The 21,655-nt window shown below is 37.6% G+C and overlaps 1 protein-coding gene across 3 annotated transcripts in view; it reads right to left on the minus strand.

The window, feature by feature from the left end:
• Positions 1–21,655, minus strand: part of LOC134790827 (inactive dipeptidyl peptidase 10) — a 122,108-nt gene that overhangs the window by 16,872 nt on the left and 83,581 nt on the right. For all 3 annotated transcript variants that reach the window (XM_063761788.1, XM_063761789.1, XM_063761787.1), the window contains 5 exons: positions 3,064–3,321; positions 2,270–2,373; positions 1,843–2,041; positions 726–800; positions 543–595 (listed from right to left, as the gene is read on the minus strand). In XM_063761788.1, coding sequence (XP_063617858.1) covers positions 543–595; positions 726–800; positions 1,843–2,041; positions 2,270–2,373; positions 3,064–3,177 — 545 coding nt within the window. In that variant the 5' untranslated portion in view covers positions 3,178–3,321. The remainder of the gene's footprint in view (positions 1–542; positions 596–725; positions 801–1,842; positions 2,042–2,269; positions 2,374–3,063; positions 3,322–21,655) is intronic.

Consider the following 21,655-nt stretch of genomic DNA (forward strand, 5'->3'; position numbering starts at 1 on the left):
AACAGCGAGGTTAAATATAAGTAATTACCTACTTTGAATCAATGAATTATCTCCTGGAATCATTCGGTTTTTTACACTATATAACCAGCCAGGTGTTTAAGCGGCAAATTAAAAATTAAAACACACGCGTGCCGAGATATGCCGCAGCTGCAAGTATTAAAATTCCAAACGTACCTGAGAGAAAAATTTATAAAGGAAACGAATTGAGATCGTGCAGATATTTTAAATTCCTCCATGGGGAGCCGAATCGTGCCCCTTCCGGGCCGGCACAGGCATTTTATAGCTAGAATTTAGGTATCAAATAAAAAATAGTAAAAACAATATGTATATAGGTACTTATGCTGTTAGATTGTATGAAAACGGAAGAAACTTTTTGATAGACGTATCAAATGGAGACGTGAGTGAAAATCAATTTGGCAAAGCGAAATTGAATTTACCGCGTGGCAATATAACCGTGAATTCCAGGCGGGTCCGTAATCGCGCCCGTAGCATGAGAGCTGCGCAGGTATCGGGATCGGGAATAGTAAAATAATACGACTTACTCATTTGTGACGTCATAAATGGTATAGTGAGCAGTAAACGTCCGCCGATAAACCTGTAAAGAAATTGGATGATTGAATCACATTGCAAGGTAGGTATTTCCGGCACTGAACGAACTTTATAACGATTGTTTACCTACATTAGAAAAAGCCAATTAAAAGTTTTACAAGTCGGAGAGTACGTACCTCCTTGATATTGTGTTGGAAGAGTACGTAACGCAAGTTGGGCGAGCACTGGTACCCGCGCACATTGAGCTGCCTCTGTATAGTAAAATGAAAGACTTCAGTGAGATTCCTAAAGAAGATTCAGCAGGAAACTTCAAGTTTTTATTAAAGTTGTCGCAAAGTCTGTCTTTCGATCCTCGCCGTCGATCTGGAGGCGATAACTCGATGCTCGTTTCAAGTTAATTATAGAAAGTTAAGCTTTTAGTTACGAAAGATCGAGTACCTATCGGCGTTTTCTAGCAACGGCAGCGTAGCATTAGGTTATTTATTTACGTCGTAGAGAGTTTTCGTGTGGGGAGCGCAAAGCATTTTCGGTTGGTAAAGTGGCAAGTTGCGGTCACTTGAGCTGTAGAGCGGCTTAAGCGGAGGCTTTCAGGCTGTGTTCATAATAACAATATGGCCGGAGCCGAGCGTGCTACTACCCGCCGCTACGTAAATGGGATAGTGTAACAGGTAATGCGTATTCAAAATGTTTTGTTGAGTTAAAAGCACTTAAGGATAAATTGTCTTTTATACCACGTACAGTGAAACAAGTTAATTGGGAATACCGAATACCGCTTTGACATATCAATGCGACTTCGTTTTTGTATCGAGAGTACCATTAAGAGGTATGGATCAAATCCGTTCCTTTTAATGGTAAGTACCGTAGACCGGGGTGACTTTGGAAAATTTGGGGTTACTTTGATAGATTTGAAACGGCCATAGAATTACCATTATTCATTATTTACTGAAAATGTTCCTGTAACTAGTTAGATTACTATATTTTCATATTCACCTACTGTAAAAAATCTCGCATAAATATATATTAAGCTTAAAAACTAGAATTTTAAAGTCGCCCCTGCATTTGAAAGTCACCCCGGTCAATGGTATCTACCGAAAATACAAATCTTATAAGAATATCAGCATTTCTGCCAAAATTAAACACACTTGTGAGATTGGTGTTGAGAAAGATAGACAGCAAAGCTATGAGTCTTCAAGGTGACTCAAAGTGGGCAGCTGATTGTCTGACGGGTCACTATTGGCAGGGTTAGTTGAGAATGAAAATGATGACAGAAGAAAATTATGAATAAAAACTGACTAGTGTGTGGTTGGTGACGAGGACAGACAGCGTGTTGTTGAAGGTATCGAGCGCCAGTAACCCGCCGTCGTCGGCCTGGTACACCAGCTGGTGGGAGTTGACCCAGGTGGTGGGCAGCCGCTCCCCGGTCAGGTCGCCACGCAGGAACTGTTCCAGTCGCATACGACGACCCGACCAGTATAATAACTCGTCCACATACCTGGAACAGGACATTTGTGAGTTGTGACCAAGAGAACAAACTTCCTTATCTACCTATGCCTACCTAACCTTAGTCATCTCTCAATCTCTGCTGAGATTTTGATATCGATGCCGCTTTAACGACTTTCACGAAGTAAAAGTCTGGCAGATACGAGTAACGAGTAGCAGTAGGTATTCGATTAAAATAGTCTGACATAGGTACATAATGTATCACAAGTAAAATACTCACCCTAGTAAATAAATCGCTGTAACGATGCCAGCTATTACACAACTGATGACCATCAAAGAAAATATGATGCTTTTCCAATTGTGACCATCTCCTGGGTATAATTCCTGAAAGAAAAAAATACGAAACTATAACGCATATCTGTCGTTAATTGAGGAATGAGTATCTAATTGACCTCTACCTATCTCCTATCTGCTTCCCGATATCGGAAAAGCGGTATTTAGCGAAAAAACGCGGCTACGGACTACGGCGTAGCATAGCGTCTAGATGTTAGTAAACGTATTTCGCGCCGATCCGAATTTTAAGATACGTCAAATATTACGGCTAGATACGATATCGATTAGATATGTCAGTGTCAAAAGTGACGTTTTTGTTGAAGAAATGTCACGTTTGACACAGACACAAATTTAATCCATATCGTATCTAGCCGTATTATTTGATGTATCTTAAAGTTCGAATCGGGCCGTTTATCATGTCGTCGACATAGTACGTGTGACGTGCGGATTCAAACCCTCGTCATCTGGTTTGGAAGCCGTACCTTTTACCACTCTGCTAAGTGTACTTTTCGGTACGGTTACGGAGTACGGGTTTAGGGGTTACCTCTACCGTGGTGGAATGTCATCGATCCCAGTGCGCCCTCACGAACGGCAGAGAGGGTGAAACGTCGGAGTGGGTTTAGTGGGTAGGGCCAAATTCTCCCCCTCTCTTGTCAGGAGAGGGGAAAGGAGTGGCGAGCCCCACACACCGTAAACGCATTCCCACTCCATCAAAAAAAAAAAAAAAAAAAAAGGGGTTACCTCTTCCTTGGCTGACTTGGGGTCGGCGACCTGTAGGGTCTCGTCGGGCGGCAAGCGCCAAGAGCCGCCGCCGCCGCCGCCGCCCGAGCGGTCCGTGTGGCCGGTGGCGTGCATGCGCCGCCCCCGCGCCCCCCGCCGCGCGCGCACCCGCCACCGCGCCGCGCTACTCGACCGCGCCCGCGCCGCACCTCGCGCTTCGAGCGCGCACTGCGGTGCCTGCTCTGTGCACCTGTCCGCTTACAGCGCTACGCTCCATCACTGAAACAAACAAAAATAATTTAGTTAAATTCCTTGTATTGACATAAATTACACACACACACACACACACTTCTACATTAAACACTGAAGCGTTTGGTATGAATCAAACCCGTTCCTTTTAATGGTAGGTACCTACCGAAAATACAAATCTTTATTGTAAGATATCACTACAAATTATAATGATCGTGTTCCCACAATATTATTACATATTTATGTGTTACTGGCTTAATGATTTTCCTGAAGTCATATTAGGGAATATTAAAATTTCCAAACAACATATATTGTACATATATTCTTAGATAGGATACCTAACCCCTATTATGTAGCAAGTTGTTAAAGGCTTCGTGCAACACCCGGCTACTTGTTAAGAAAAACTAAAAAGATTTGATTTAAAAACTTCACATAGCTTCTGCACAAACTTGGAAGCAGCAAACACTGCGAGATAATCGCTTTGCTTTTTTTCCCCAAAGCACTCAGTGTAAAGCAACTTTTAACTTCTGTTACCGAAAACTGAACAAAACCGCACAAAAAGAATAAACCTCGAAACCGACCATGCTCCGTGTTTTGTGCATGTACAGCTATATTTTGAGATTGGGTTTAGATGAGATCAAGCGTTTTATAGGCTCTTTATTTGAAGTTTATTTAGAGATAGTTTGTATTATTATTTTTAAGCTAATGTAATGTTTTATATTTATTTAATAGTGCTGTAATGAATTGAAAATAAACGATCAAGCGTTATTCGTGTTAATTAAATTTAATAATAATATTTCTTCTGCTAACAATTTTTTATCAAATGTGCGATAAATCTAGATCGCCATTTCATCAGGAAAAATATAATCGACGACGCAAAGAGCGAAATACAGGTTCCCGAAAACTTGTCCAATAAGCGCGTGGTATACTTATTCGACTACTCGTATACTTGGTTTAAGTAGGTACCTATAGAAATAAGTAACGTTAGTTCTGTAACGTATTCGACCACTCTAATGCGCGGAGAAAAGGCAAAGTTGTTAAACTTGAACGTTTACTCAACCAAGGATTTGTACTGAAATTGGCTTTCGTGCTCTGTTTACATAAATTCTGGTAGATTTGTAGGTAAGCAGGTAGCTAGCGTAGGTAGTTAAGATACATTAATATAAATGGCAAGAAAAGTTGCGACTGCGAAATATTTATTAACCCAACCCCAACCAACCCAACCCAACCCAAGTTTAACCTATTTAGGTTATAACTTCATATGAAACACCTTTCACTAAGATCCTTAGAACTGTTAGAAGTTTGTCTTAAGTAGACCAACGAATAATTTGTTAATAACGGGAGTAGACGAGCGGTGCTGGGGGCCTAGCCGAAACGCATTTCGAAAAAAGATATCGCTAACGAATCGATAAAAAATGTATGGGAATGACAGGTACCGTAGATGAGTCTGTCGAAAAATATGAACGAATACAAAAATGTTAGCCAAGTTGCAATGTTGTAACGAAACGCAAAACATTCGTTACCGGAATTCGATATCTGCCATACATTGTCTAGCCAAGTAACACTTTTGACAAGCGAAATGGATTCGTTATCGCCTCCTAGGTGTCGACGCGTAGCGAGAGCTATCCCGTTGCAGATAACTTATCGAAGCACAAGAAAATGCCGTATAATAGTGTTTGTAAATTAAATTTTGTAGTAAAAAGCACACTTTAACATTATTGTGGGCGGCGAACAACGTCTAGACAAAGTCTCGCGTAGACGCAGGCACCGTCTGAAAAATCGCCTCTATTGAAACTGCTTAGGAAAGGACTGCTCTTAGCATTTATGCTACGGGGTCAGATCAAAGGATTGTGGGCCGTACGCAGCATTTTACCCAAAGGATCCAATGTGACCGAGGCGCTGAATACCTACCTATAGTTACAGTGTCATGGAAAAATGGATTATGCACCCACAAATGCAACATGAAACAACGTAACACTACAAGGTAAGAGTGAGTCAATAACTTATCCCTACTATACCTACTAATAAGTATATAAAATATGTTATTGATGCTAAAATAACTTCTTATGTGTTCCTGTTACGTCTTCAAATATAAACCGATGAACGGTGTAGATTAAATTTGGTACCCATATGCACACTGGCAAGCACTTGTTCTTAAATAGGAAAGTGAATTGAATGTGTAAAGGCAAAGGTGTATAGGTAAAGGCTTTACAAATATGGATAAAGACTCGGGAACAAATGTTCTTCACACAAATAAATGCCCTTCCCGGGATGCAGAACCATCACCTTCATAGGCAAGGTCACTACCGACTAGCAATATTGTAGTGTCATCCCATTTTCTTAAATTGATTTGAAAGGGACGAGACTACAGTGTTGCCACTTTTTAATTTCTACAATTTCTTGTCGGACTGTACCGTAAGCTCAAAAAGCCTTGTATTGTGGGTACTTAGATAACTATTTATAGATGGTCAAACCAATTTGTCAGTCAGTAAGAATCAGGAAAACTATACTCATACTTATCTTTTGGGTGCTAGTACTAGAATAAGACAAAGCTAGTATGATTCTCTCTGTCTTTGTTTGAAATGAGACAGTCCTTTGACAAACTATACTTAAATACATAGACAACACCCATTACTCAGGTACATCATCAGGTATCTGTGCTCATTACACAAACAAATTTTCTTACCGGGGATTCAAACTCAGGATTAATATCAGCTTAACCGGCAGGGTCACTAGTCACTACCCACTAGGCCAGACCGGCTGTTGTCATACATATACCAATTATCAACCATATTAATGAAACTTTTTTCATATTATGAAACATATTATTGTATTCAGTATATGACTTCCTTTGACAGGCAGGTACAGTCAGCTGCAGAGAAAAGGTACCACCCCTGCATACCAACTTCTATGTAGTGGTGGTACCTTTTCTCTGCAGCTGACTGTACCTACACACTATATAAAAATTATCTTAACATGTGTTATACACAAAAACATTTAGTTTTTTTTTGTCAACATGCCTATAATATAATTTTATTTATTTCTTAATAATGACTGGTAGAGAATAAGTATTATAAACAAATGTTACCGAGTTTGTTGAAAAACTAGGCATTAATTTTGTTTCAGGTGACTTGGATATTCATTGCAGCCTTGGCATATGAACCAATACTTTATGGTGCTCCAAAGCCAGGGTCAAGGGAAGAAACTATGACACATGTACAACCACAAAAATGTATTGAGTGTTGTTTTACTATTTTAAAACACTGTACATATGTACAAACAAGAAAATAATGCTTGGCTACTGATTTTATGTTGCCGGCAAAAAATACCTGCTGCATCTTTCATTAATAGATATTCAGTAAAATAAATTTACTTTTTGACCCAATCATTGTTTCATTTATTGGAGTGAGTGGTTATGGTGGTTACCACCTTAACCTTTGGTATGCTTAGGAGCAGATCTGCTCAACTTAAAAATGCATTAATTATGATTGATATATAAATGACAAATTTTTGACAGGAGCACACGAAAGGTTAAATATGAACAGCCAGTAACTTAGCTGGTGAGATTACCTTCCCAAATTTCCATTGACTAAATAATAAAGATGTGTTTAATTCATTTTTAACACCTCACTCACTTAGGTACTTCTATTACTGAGTAAACAAAAAGCAGAGACAGTAGGTAATTAAAAAATAATATTAAGTAACAATATGATTTATTCGTTTTGGTTTCACAGGCAGCTTTTATCTAATGCATAACATCTATGTATTCAATGTCCGCTTGACTTTTGTTAATTTCGAAAATGTTTGAAGTCTATGAAGTAAATGAGTTCACTGAGGTTAAACTGATTCGGGCAAACCTAGCCACACTTTCACTTCACGGTTTGAATCATTACTAACGCTTAAAGTATTGTCTCTTCTGGTCAAGTAAGCCAGCAGTGCACGTCCTTAGCACTGGTAACTGCCATGAAGGCGTGATTGCAGCGGCAGCTCTGACTGTACGTGCCAACTTGGTAAGGACTTCTCAGCGTGGAAGAATAGCCCGCGGAGCCCGGAGCCTTCACCGGCACGGACGACGGCTGTCTGAAATTGTTAAACTTTAGGTCAAAATTATATGCAATTATAACGCACTCTTCAAAAATTACACTATATAGAGTTATTTTATCACGAAATTGTGATTAACTAAGTTAAATAAATACCAAAATATCTCATTTACTTACTGATAAAACAATTTTTTTTTTTTTTTTTTTTTTTTTTTTTTTTTATGGCTTTCCCCTCTTGTGTGTATTGGCAGGAGGGATTTTGCCAATGACGACGTTTTAAGACGTACTACGCACGATAAGAATGTTCGGTGAATAATTTTGATTTGGTGATAGGAATTGTGCTGGGAACCTAAAACAAAAACATTTATTGTTATGGACATCACAGACAACACATGACATATGTACAGTTTATTAGAAAAAGAGCGGAAAGGCGATAGTTTTGACAGTTAGGCAGCATGCCAACATAAGGAGAAAAATAAGAGATGGACAATAGATATAAGATGACAAGTATTATAGAAAGAGTAGAGCAAGTAAAGCCGTTAAAGTTTTATATTATTTTCTTGTATGTGTTTAAGAATAATTCCAGTGATGGGAGGATCCATGAGAACCAGAAGCGTTTGAAAATTGATAGGCCGCGGAATATTTTTCGGTAAAACATCATATAAAGAGTGGTTAAGTCTGTTGCAAGAAAAGAAAATGTGTTCCGTCGTTCCTTCGTCAAGACCGCACTCGCATAAAGAGCTATCCCGCACCCTAATTTTTGCGAGGAATACAGGAGTGCATACGTGACCCAAACGAAGCCGGCAAAGTGTAGACGTGGCCCATTTACATGCAGAGCGAAAACGGAAGAACCATGGTTTATGAGGTATAATTGGCTGTATATTTCCGTAGTGTTTTCCTACATGTCGTCTAGAGGAATCCCATAATTGTTGCCAATCGTCTCTTAAGTCACGGCGAGCTTTAATCATTAAGTCAGATGCGAGAACCATGTTGTGAGTCTCCGATCCATTGAGAGTGGCCTGCTTGGCCCACATGTCAGCATCCTCATTGCCGTTAATCCCACAGTGACCCGGAATCCATACTAATGTTACCTGTAAGCCTATTTCTTCACATCTGTACAGTAATTGTTTAAGTTTCAGGATGAATGGGGAAATCATTTTCATTTTGAGCTGGTTACTGATAAAACAATTATTTTCTCCAAAATTAGATTCGCTGTTCACTTGACACTCTTGACAGCTGACAGATGACGTTTCTTGACGGTTTTGAACGAGAACCACAGACTAAAACGAATTTTTATCGACTTGGCGCGTAGAAAAAGCGTTAACTAAAAAGATTGCCTCTCGGCTAGGTTATTGTAAACATTATCGACCAGTCGCTTGCGATCGTAGAGATCGAATCGATACGGAGCGAATGTAATTCGGCTACGCCCCCTGATACGATAGAGTAGCGTTGGAGCGACGCCAACGCCCGCGCACGCCGCGCCGCGTCAGTTTGTATATTCGCTCCAGGCGAACTTTACGACTCCGGAAAACTTATTCCAACTGCTCTCCCGAAGCTATTTTTTAAATAGCCATTTTTATTGCAAGAATATTCAGATGGACCGGCCGTAATATTTCAAAGAACAGATTATAAATTTGAAATCAATAAAAGCTGCCATTGAACGATAGTATCAAATTTTATGCACCGTTTGGGTAGTAGGTATCCCCGTAGGCTGAATGGCGACAAAAGAAAATCGGAACCATTTGGCAAGAATTCTGCTGACATTTATATTCCATTTTTAGGAGCCCAAGTAGACCAGAGAGCGTTAATTGTAGTTCGCGGCTGGGGAACGCAGCGAGAGGGCTTTTACGGATTTTTATCGGAGCCGCAAATGTTGCCTCCGTTGAAATAATTTCGAGAGGCGACAATTTGCGGTGGGCCGGGAGTAGAGTAAGTATTTAATTTAGCACTGTTATTCAATCACCCCGCATTTCAAATTACATTTTCAAATGTTCATTTTATACATTGTATCTATCTATAGGTGATTGCTTTCAGCTTAAGCTATAACGAGAGAGTGGAAAGAGAAATTGCTGGTAATTCAACCTCGAATGATGAAGTATTCAAGTAGTTTATTTGCTTTCATGTTGTACATATATAAGTTCTTATAAAATAAAAAGTTTCATACATGAGCCCTGTAAGGGCATGGCAATTTTTAAGGGGCTCACTGATTAACAGTCCGCCGGACGGTATCAGCCTGTCAGTTGTTCGGAACTGTCAAAATTTTGTTCTAACTGACAGGCCGATACCGTCCGGCGGACTGTTAATCAGTGGCCCCTTTATAAGTAACTTAAGCTTTTAACTTAAACCATATTATAACCACTTATTTGCTATTTCAGATTTTAAGCAAATCCTCTTTATTCCACAACCTCAGAATACCTGAATGTAGGTACATGGAAACACAAATAATACATGAAGACAGAGGTAAACAACAGGCGGCCTTATCGCTAACGAGCGATCTCTTCCAGACAACCTTGATGTCAATACCTCTAGGTTTAGGTAAACACTTGACATCACTAAATTGTCAGGTAACCCAATTGCAATAAGTTCCCTCGATGAAAAACCAAATCAACCTACCACAATCTACCTACGTATGCCTCACTCCACTACCTATAATTAAAGGTGCCTTTATATTGTCTTAGTAACTTTTCAAATGGAATACTTAACTAATTACTTGTTCTTTAGAGCGTGCCTAATTTAGTTTAGTTTATATTTTATAATATAGGTTTGACTAATGTTCGAGCGACGCGGTTATATGTAGGGGCAGTGGGGAGACACTCCTGACTTCGGTCGAACTCGGCTCCGTTCGGCTCAGCATTGCTCCGAGCAATTATTAGGGTTGGCACCACTGGACTTCCTTTTGCGTGCACGACCACAGATAAGATAACTTGAATTTTGACAACCCTAAATAGCCGAAAGGGATAGTGCCATATATTAGAAAGGGATAGTATGATTTCTACCCTGAACCGCTGTCAAACTTCGGGTTTGTAGGAAGTGTCCTTTCTGTACTGTAGTAGTATTATTTCTTCTGTGGTAGAGGGGCGAGAGGACGTCGGGCGCGGTCAATTAGGCATTAGCCATGTGTCTTCCTCGTACATTTGCTTTCGGCTTTGTAGCTGTTTTACGCCGCCTTTATTGCCCGGACGACCGGAGGGCTCCCGGGAATTAGCAACTCAGCTGCAATGCAGATAAACCAAATATGTATGCAACGTAAAACTACAAGACAAAACAAAACAAGAATCTAAAGTGGGAAAATGATTGATAGGGCTTCTGATCAACGCAACGGTAACTCGGCGAAACTTATCAAGTGGAGGGAGAAGTTTAAATGTTTACTCTCAATTTTCTTGGTAGCGGTGATTACTTATTTTCTACTCAAAGACACTTAAGAAAATTTAACTAAGCGTTAATTTTTTATCACGATAGGTACATATAAGTATTTTGTATGTTCGCAATAGATGGCGTCTATGTAAGAGGTGACATATAAATGCGCGCCCATTTGTTATGTTATGAATAAGGCCACTTAGTGGCCATTGTTTTTATAACAGCAGCGCTTGAAATATTGGCCCTTGTCAATGTGTGTTGTCAACATACTGGAGTTTAGTGCCCGTTGGCCGCGCGCCAGGGTCTAATTCAATTTGTACAGCCTAGGGTAGGGCCCGCGTTAGGGCGGTTTCACACGGGCCGACACGGAGTGTTTAATCGGATCGGATACGATACCAAGGCAAGTAAATGTGTAAAATGTGATTCTGTCTAATTACTAATTCTATTTTATTGCTAAAATCTTCAGCAGATTCTTTCCTCCTTGTAGTACCATCCATTATCATGTAAACGACTGTGTGGATATCGTGGTTCACATGTTTGATTTTTCAGCTCTGGGAAAACATTGTTTGTTTGGTTGCTTGTTTGATACATTTGAGTTTATTGCTGTAGTGAGCGTGATAGATGTGACGATGAGTCTTAGTTTTCCCAACTGCGGCAAAACCAAAATAAAATGTTATGATTTTACTAGCCTATAGGTAACTATGTATATTATCTATATTTGAATAATTAAATTAATAAAGTTTGGAGTACATATTTTCATTTATTTTAATGGGATGGCATTTACAATTTATAAAACGCTAGATGATAATGTTAGTGGGTATTTTTAGTACATACATTTCTTATTAGAAATGTCATAAAAATTGAATACTTTGGGTAATAAGAAAACATGTTCTTGAAGACAAAAACTGATGAAAGTTTGAAATGCTACTTTTACAAAAGAATATTAAAATTTATATTGTATTGGTAATTTTACCTAAAAAAAATACGGATTAACTATTTCGCGTATAATGAATTCGAAATACCTATTGTGCCTATTTATTTCCCTAGTAGAAGTAGGAGTAGCAGTTATGGGAAGTATGATATCACATGTCTTGCTCGATAGACGAAAACGTGAGATCGTGAAGTGCAGTGTGAATGCGCTCTTATTCGCGACATTGCCAGTGTTTTATAACGTACACATAAAAATAAATTAACTGACTGTTTTTAATTCATACTAATCAATATTTTTGTATCCAACATATGTAGATGCTACTTGTAACTAAAATTACTGAAAATTAAAACGTCGTGTAAAATCTATCCTTGATGAATGTTAACCAGGAGTCCCTTTGTTTCCCATAAAGTTTTAAGTCATAATGTATTGTTTGTCATATTATGGTTAGTCATAAAACTGAAACCGTTAACTTTTCAGGATTTTCGTAAGGTTATTCTGTAGATAGGTTAGGTTAGGTTTGTTTTATGGTAATCCTGAAAAGTTACGCGTTTCTGAGAAAAACCAATTATGACTAACGAAAATTCGGACAAACAATACATTATGACTTAAAACTATTTGGGAAACAATAGAGACCCATGTTAACCACCGTTGCTTCTAATAAAACTCAAGATGCGAAATGTGCTTAGATTTGATGTAAAACAGCTTACGAGAAGTATTTTTTTAAGGATTGGTTTATGATGATGCAAGGAAATTATTTCGTCTTAATGTTCCGTTTGAAGATGCTAGTTTATTACGAAGCTTCGGATGCTGCCGTTAAATATAAAAATGTTCCGTTTTATTGCCCGAATAAAATGACCATTAAAATGTAAAAGTTCATTGAGGTCGCTGTATAAATAGTGAGTAAATGTTTACAGAAGGATATCGACCATCACTGGAATGAACTGATATAAAATTTGTATTAATTTCCGATACGAATACAAATCATATAACATTTTAAACATAAGTACCTACAGTAAGTTGTACAACTTAATTGATTTTACTCGTTACAATTATTATGTTTCAACAGTGGTACAGTAATTAAGTTAGCTCTGGCTTAGTGCCAGTGTTTAAATAGTCTACGGAAGCACTACAGTAACGATTTACGACTTTATCACTTTTAATGCTTTTTACTTTAGTAAGAAAACACTAAAGTTATACGATTCTTCCATTTACATTACAATTTATCACGTTGCTACAACTGCATTAACGATGCTGGAATAATATTTGTTTGCTATTTTGTTACTTACATTGAATTTTCGGACTGAATCGTAGCTACGCATTATGCATTTTACAAACTAAAATAAGCGCTTATTTAGTATTCAGTATTTAATTCTATGAGTACAAATTATATCAACTTGAATCCATTCAGTAGGCACTATTTAAATCACGACACGTTATCGCATTTTCGCAACAGAGGCACCGGGAATACTTGGATACCGGGGGTACAGTCGCCATCAGATATATCGGAACGGCCAAAGTGCTCACAAATATCTGAACACGCCTCTATTGTCAAAGCGTTAGAGTGCGTGTTCTGATTTTGTGAACACCTTGGCCGCTCCGATATATCTGATGGCGACTACAAGCGTAATAGCACCTGAAAATAAAACCGATGCAAGTCTGACTGCCCGATTCGAACTTTAAGATAGGTACGTCATTTATATATTTATTATATACGATTATATACGTGTCAAATGTGACGCTTCTTCAAACAAAAACGTCACTTTTGGCACTGACACATCAAATCCATATCGTTTCTAGATATATTAATTGACGTATCTTAAAGTTCGAATTGGGCCGTGATCCTAAAAACAAATCTATATCACATCGGACCGTCTCTATCGAGTACCTACAGCTGCAACATGCTCGGGTTTGCTATAAAAAAACATTTACCTACATCTGTGCCGCTATGAAACACCGACTTGAGTGTAACTTTGATCGGCGTCAGCAACCATAAAATACCGACAATAATCAGTAATTCACAAAGTTATTGCGCTCGAGTCCGTCACAGCCCATTTGCGCGAGTCGCTTCATGGAGCCGTTTGGTCAAAATCAGAAATCCGTTGGAAATAGAAGGGAAGTGAAAAGCGTACTAAAATGGCGTGAAGCTGGCTGGGTGCTGTCCGGAGAGCGGCTAATCTCTTTATTGCCGGCGCGATTCCACAATTGTACCTCAACTAAGACTCTTTTAAAATGTATTTAGATTTCATTAATATGAATGCAAATAAAGATAATTTTGATGTAAATACAAATTGCAGTAATCATAACAATGGCATCCAATTGGATACAATGAAATGATTGGATAATTAATTTAACTTCGGGATAATCTTCGGGTTGATAAACTGCTTAATTGTTTTCATAGCTCTTGCGTGTACGTTCCTGCTTATCTCCTTTCGTGCATAATTATTTAAAATACATGTACCCATGTAGGTAAATTATGTACTTAAATAAAATTATGTAATGTTATCCTATTATGTGTATGAAAATATATTCCGTAAAAATTCTATCCCTCAGCCACTTGGCTTATCTTTTTTGTTCTAACGGCGAGGTAGGTGAACTGAGCACTTTGTTATTCTGAAGTAAGAAGCCGTCATCAAGGAATTGAGTTACTTGTGGCTCCATTTTGTGGAGGGCACTGGAGGGGCTATTACTTGAGTTGAATTGGCTGTTGGGTGAGAGGTCTCGCTTCGCGGCTAATAATTTAATTTCACTTGGCGAGAGGCCCGCCCTCCTCCCGCTGCACCGCGCTTACGGCTCGTTACACGATGGAACTTTCAACAATTCAAACTGTCCAATTATGGACACGGTTACACATTGGCATGCAGTATTTTGCTGTAGCAGGATACATATAATAACTGATAAATTAACACAGTAATAGAAATTCACCAAGACATAACAGACACATTTTCAATCGGTAATTTGGATATATTAGTAGGTAGAATATTTATTACCAATTCAAAATACACATTTAATGTTGAAGTGACACCGTTTTCTGGTTTGAACACATTATTACAATGCGATATTCATATTTCGATTTGGTTTTCATAATGTGTAATGAGATATGTGTAATCTCTTAAACTTTTATCTTACAGTGTAGTTATTAAACTATATTTACAAAGATACTTTCATGTTTAAAATCTTTCATTTTATGAAAAACTGTGTTTGACAGCACATGGCCCAATTTAGAAATTTTCCGTATAAAAGTATGACACCTAATATCCTGTTAGGAGATGGCGTGAACAATATGTAGTTCGTGCGGGGCCGCCTATAAATCTCGCCTCCCCAGCTTCACCTGCTGGCGACTTTGTAACGGGGATATCGCTCGCCGTAAACTTGCGTTGCGGAGCTTCTCGCATGGGTTATGAACACAAAGAGGAGCGTCTTCTCGCATTTAAATAAACATATCCTTTAATAAATATGTCCTATGCTACTTTCTTATACCTACATATAACCAAATATAAGGTATAATGATTAAATGAGATTTTACGTTTATGACTAAGTTATTACTACTAACCTAACCTTTTAAATATCGTTTTGACCCACATCGAATAAAGCTTTTGGTCCTCTACAATACTTGCTCTAGGCAGGAAGCCGTGGCAGGAAGTGAAGTGAGGTGTGACAACAAAGTTTAGCGTTATCCATTTTCCGTACTTTTTAGCTAGTCTCTGAACGGGTGTCGCGGGGATTTTCCACCATGAATAAAGAGCAAGTTAGCGCAAGGAGTAGGTAGGGGAGGTACCTACTTTCTAAACTCGCTTTACAGCTAAGCTTCATTCTTAAACTAAAATGAGAAGTCAACAAACTTCTTATAGACATCTAAGGACTCGCTTTGAACTTTAAAAATGGCAAGCGCCGACACAATGCATATTAAGCAGCTTATAGAATATTAAATTAAAAAAATATTTTGTTTCCAGATTTATTTGGTAGTTATATGCAATAGCATTTTAAAAAGAAAGGAATTATTTTATGAAAACTTTCGTATAGTGTTCTTACTTTCTCTTAAGGGTTGATTTAGTACGACTGCATAAGTTAAGAAGTCAAAAGAAGAATAGGCGTGGATACCTACTTTCGTTTAAAATACCTTAAATTAGACTACTTTTCAGAAGCATCATAAACTCTTATTTAAATATATCTACAATTCCAGTAAAATGTTTATTCGTCATCATCTCATCATTGTTCAAACACTCGACGAGCGCGCTTTGAATGAAAGACTGAAAGGCGTCATGCTGAAATCCTTGAAATAAATACATATAGATCACCTATTTGCACACTTTACGATTACCTATTTAAAAAAAAAAGTCCTGAAAGTATTTTACAAAAGAAATCTTTACCTTGTTTACCTGTTTTGAAATATTATTATCTCTTAAAATTTAAGCAATATTTAGGGGATTAATTTGAATGCCTTAAATTTAAAAAACAGAAGCACTCTCGAAACGGAGCCTGGCGGGGATTACCGGCCCTCAATCCCTCTATATACAGAATAAACAGTGGGCTGGTATCCCAGACACCAGCGATTTAGGTGCAGTATTTAAATTTCAGATCCTTTGTAGCGGAGTTGATTTCCACTAAGTTATGCTAAATCCGTTTCAGGAATATTATTATCTGGGTTCGTCCCCTTAAATCACATGCCGCTTCCGTGTACCCTCATTTTACGCATTGTGCTTACGAGAAAACCATTGTGTAATATCTATGTATTATATAAGTAGTTGAATCCTGTAATCGGGAGATAAAAGGGCACCACGTATAATACAGGGTGTTTGGTACATCGTTTCCAAATTAAAACGGCAGATAGGTTGAGTCATTTGCTATCTTCCCAGGTCTGGAAATTTTTAATTTTGCGCATGTTTTTTTTCAGCTCTATGCCAGTTTTTCGTAAATTTCAAATTTTTACTTGCGCAGTGTTAAAAAAACCATGGCCAATTTTTTTTTCGACGCATGAGTAGATAGCAAATGACTCAACCTATCTGCCGTTTTAATTTGGCAAACGATGTACCAAACACCCTGTATTTTATCAGGTTTTAAATGTGTTAACTTAAAATGAATATAGTACTTAGTTTGTTTGGATCCAGCCAGCAGGCTGGCTAAGTTTAACTGAGAAACACTGGAAAAGGCAAGCAATTGCAGTGACCAATGTAAACTACGAATAACCCGGGTTGATATTTTTCAGTTTTATTCTCCTACAGATTTTTCTCTATCCGCCTGTGGGCGAACAAATACTAAGAAATGCAAATGTTTAAAGTTCGATCAGCGTGAATGCCGTGCTATTTGTCATTGGTTAGCGCAGTTAGTTCTCATAGTAGACATCACGTCGTCCATAAGGATGGCTGCCAAAGATAAGAAAATTACTGGCCCTCGGGGCCGAGTATGTGCGGGCAACTTTGTTTTGAGAGCGAGTTAGGAGTAGACAAGAGGTAATTTTGAGACGAAACACTATTTGTAGCTAAGTAAGCATACCTAGTACCGCTGCTGTATTTTGCAGTTGTAACAAAATTGATTTTAACAGTTAGTGGTTTCAATAAGTGTAGATACTTATTTATAATTATTTCCCTCTTAAATACATATTTATTTAGGTATTTATTGGGAGAGATCGCATTTTAGCATTTATTCCGCCTGTTGTTACCTAATTTTAATATACATATAGGTAGGTATCGACAATGTTAAACTTACATTAGTTACATTCTTATATTGATTAAAGGTTTTTTATTTTCCAGAATTTGCTTACATTACTTATTTAAATAAGGTTGAGTTAGTTTAGCGCAAGTGCGACGTAATTACCTACGTTGCCGACGACAGGAGTGGGGAAAATGCAAGATTTAAGTATTTGAGGCTGAGGCTTTAAAATATGAGGCTGGTTATGATTTCTTAGAAATTATCGCTTCGTACGAGCTCCAAAAGTGCAATAAATAAAAGAGCCGGACTGAAAGTTCACTTTATTTGCATCTTTGTATTTAGGTACAGTCGCCATCAGTCGTGCTCAAAAATATCTGAACACGCCTCTATTGTCAAGGCGTTAGAGTGCGTGACTGTACATTCTGTATATTCATTTCCACGAGCAACTAGGTACTTTCTAGGGAGTTTTCGGTCGAATATGTTTCTCTATAGATTTATCTTATACCTTTAAACGAGCAATTCTTGTATATTCATTTATTTATATATATATTTCGGGGATCTTGGAAACGGCTCTAACGGTTTCGATGAAATTAGCTATATGGCGGTTTTCGGGGGCCAAAAATCGATCTATCTAGGTCTTATCTCTGGGAAAACGCGCATTTTTTTTTATACGTTTTCCGAGAAAAGCGCGGTCTCCCAGATATTATGTATGACATGCGACATACAAATTACAAAGAACAAGTAAGTGTACGTCGCGTGATTCTTTTGTTTCGCGTGCCGTATGACTCAGCCAGACATGTCGCACGATGGCGTTCGACGACGCTGCTAACACATGCCTCAGAATTCATAATATACGTTCTCCACTTCTTTAAAAAAAAATTTTATAGTGCTTAGGACGTGTCTTGTGCATAAAAATACTAGCAGGTATGCCAGGTTGCCAAGCTTGGCAGTTGCGGTATTCGCGAGTCGTTTGTTTCTGAAACAGAATAATCCTTTTACCGCCGGCTGGCGCAACATAATCATCTGTCTGGTTCGTAAGCCTCCGATGTCCAATGTAGATTGTTTGTTTTTCGTTTCTCGAACTCGGAGATTTTAAAATGCGGCATTGCTGTTAAAGTGAGTTTTTTAGTTGGAAACAAGAAGGTTCACGATTTCACGAAAGCAAATGATAAACAATGTCATACTGATAATAACCAGCCCCCTAATAGAGACACAAACGTTTTCATAATTTCATCTTTTCTTGTCTACCTATATTCTCATTGTATTGACATTCTACGGAAGCTGATACGGAGTAAAAATCGAGAGTAAACATTCATCATTGTTCATTCGATTGCAGATGGAAGAGAGTAGCAGTCTGTAAGTACGAGCAATAAATATTCTTATACTCGTAGTTTCAACATCTGTTTCATAGTCTCAGCTACTCGATCAGCGGTTGGTTTTCATTTAACTATCATAATGTAATATCCTATTTGTTTATAGGGTCCTTGGTACGTGTTTGATTGAAATAGGTCAGGGGTGAAAGTCTGTGCAGGTTTCTCATACAAAGTAAACTGTTTCGGTAAACCAGACATGCCTTAGCATAGATATAGCCTGCTTAGTTAACTGGCGAGACGAGTTTCTCCATAAGATTAGGCCGATCAATTTTAGGACCGCGCGCACGAGTAGCTTTAGATAGGTATGTTGTTATGCTGTGATCGTTAAACAACATATCATAAGAATAATTGTGACGTTCCACGGGAAAAGGTACCTTATGAGGGTTTCTAGTTTCGGAGATATGAAATGTTTTGTAAAGAGGTGAAAAAATACTCAATTTTTTTTTATTGTGTGATCTGAAACCTTAATGCGTAACGTTTGTTTACCTGTTTTTATTTTTGTTATAAGTTAGTTATAAGCCTAGTAATGTCGTCTCAGAGTTTAGTAGAAAAGGTACCTTATGGAAAAAAGATTGAAAATTCCCAAAAAAACTAGTCAATACGGGAAAAGAAGTTTGGTAGAGAACTGTATTAGCATTCTGCAAAACTAATTTGATAATTTCAGTTCTGGTTGGGGCGCCTCGCAAATATTATAACCGTACATAGACCGACATCACAAATCCAAGTAGCCTGCTATTATACCAAAGTTACTCTCGTGAAGTCTTTCTTAACTAGAATAATCTTCATTTGGTTTGGTCGCATGCAGTAAATCAGCCATTGGTTTGCTGAAAAATGCCAATACCCGACGCATTACCTTATGGAATATCTGAGGTCATTGAACCTCAATGCCGCTTATCTTCAATAGAAACCGACATACATATATTATTGATAAGAAATAGACGATTTATACCATTACCAAAATATTATTAGTTTATCCTAACTGTTCCATCATCATCATCATGCCTCATCATGTAACTTAATCACAAGGTACCTTTTCATTACATACAAATTATTGGTCTTTTTTAAGATTATTATGACGAAGAACTAATTAAATTTGGGGCAGTTTAATGTAAATTAATATTTTCTATTCATAAAAGATAAACTGTAATATGATTGATATTTTGTAGTGATGTATTATTAGATTTATTTCCATAAGGTACCTTTTCGTAAATGTATGGAGCAAATACTGTTATTGTTATGTAAGTTTAAAGTGGCATAAGGGGTTAAATATAGTATTTAGTTGGGGTTTTAGGATTTATTTCATTTGAATGACAGAATTTCTTTCATATGTGCTCAGAAAAATTGATTGTGTGTCACATTAAAAGTAAAAATATTCAATTTTGTGATTTTATATGAAAAAGTCAGAAAATACATTTTCACCTCTAAATCGGTATTGTTTTTTGCTTAAACTGTCTGTCAGTGTCGTTTTCTAATAGATAGAATTTAAATCTTGAGAGCTCATTGCAATCAATCGTGAAAATGAAATAAAACTTTATTTTCAAGAGATTGGCTAGTATACACATAAATCAGTCGATATCAAAAGTTTCTATTTGCATTACAGAACAAGTCGCAATATTTTTTTAATCTCACATATATAAGGTATTATTATTTGTAGTCAACTATGTAACTTACTTCAGGAACATAGTTTTTTAGGCGGCTAAACTTAAAACTTCTCTATCGTAAAGTTGCTAATTTCACAACATTATTTTCAAAAAATCATATCTCTGTAACTACGCAACCTAGAAGGTTGATCTTTTGTGTTATCGATAGCTTATTTATTGTAGATTACTGGGGTATGCATAACTCCATACCCGCCATAAGGTACCTTTGACCGTGGGACGTCACAATTATTAATTGACAATTGGGATAAATTCTAAACGGTTGATTCTCATTGCAACTGCCAGAAATAGGTAAATACTGAATAAATTGGCCTAGTTCAAGTTGATTCACGTTAATAGTCACTTGTCGCGTTCGTACAATAGGTATACGATATATATAAAATAAAAGATTTAAAAGAACATATTCATGTATTTTTGGTGGAAAATTATATTTAGAACTATAGTCCCGAATGTCCCGATGTAGTTTTGGGCTGTGTTAAAAGAACTGTGAACATTTGTTCCACTATTATTATCTTTTCAATATATCATCATCATCATCATCATCATCATCATCATATCAGCCAGAGGACGTCCACTGCTGGACATAGGCCTCCCCCAAAGAGTGCCACAATGACCGGTCTTGCGCCACCCGCATCCAGCGGATTCCTGCGACCTTAACCAGGTCGTCAGTCCGTTGTGGGGGGTCTACCCACGCTGCGCTTTCCGGTACGTGGTCGCCACTCGAGAACCTTTTCAATATATACAGAAGAGAAATGTTAGAACCTACATTTAAATTAACTAAGTACCTATTACTGTATAACCCGTTTAGCATATTATATGCATAACGGGTTAAGCTACTAAAATGTTAATGAATTTATATATCTGTGTCTCACGGAAGTCTTATTATTAAAATTGACTGACTGCACAGTCTGAGTTACAGTCAGTAATAGTCTGAGTAGGTTGAAAGAATAAAAAAGAACATATTGGGCTCTTAGAAATGGTTCCAAAATTTTTAAATTAAGTACGGAGTGAAGAATTAATCCAATTGATGAAATATGATCTGTATTAACTCTATTTATTAATCATATGTTAACATCATAACTAAAGGTATATGCCATTGTGGAGAGAGTTGGTTTTAACATTAGCGTTTTAACAAATCTCAATTTTGCAGTGATTAGATATGAATTAAACCATTATACGGACAAACCACCTGCGGCTGGCAATGCAGCCGCGATCCAATTTGAATAGTCATCTGGATAATCGGATACTCGTACAATGCCAAAATTAAGCCGCACATGACCCAATTTTACTGTAACACAATAGCAGCAATATACAATTAACAAAATAATTTAAAGCATTATTGAAATTGCATATTATATA

Source organism: Cydia splendana, chromosome 5, assembly GCF_910591565.1.
Source record: "Cydia splendana chromosome 5, ilCydSple1.2, whole genome shotgun sequence".
In the NCBI taxonomy this organism is placed as follows: domain Eukaryota; kingdom Metazoa; phylum Arthropoda; class Insecta; order Lepidoptera; family Tortricidae; genus Cydia; species Cydia splendana.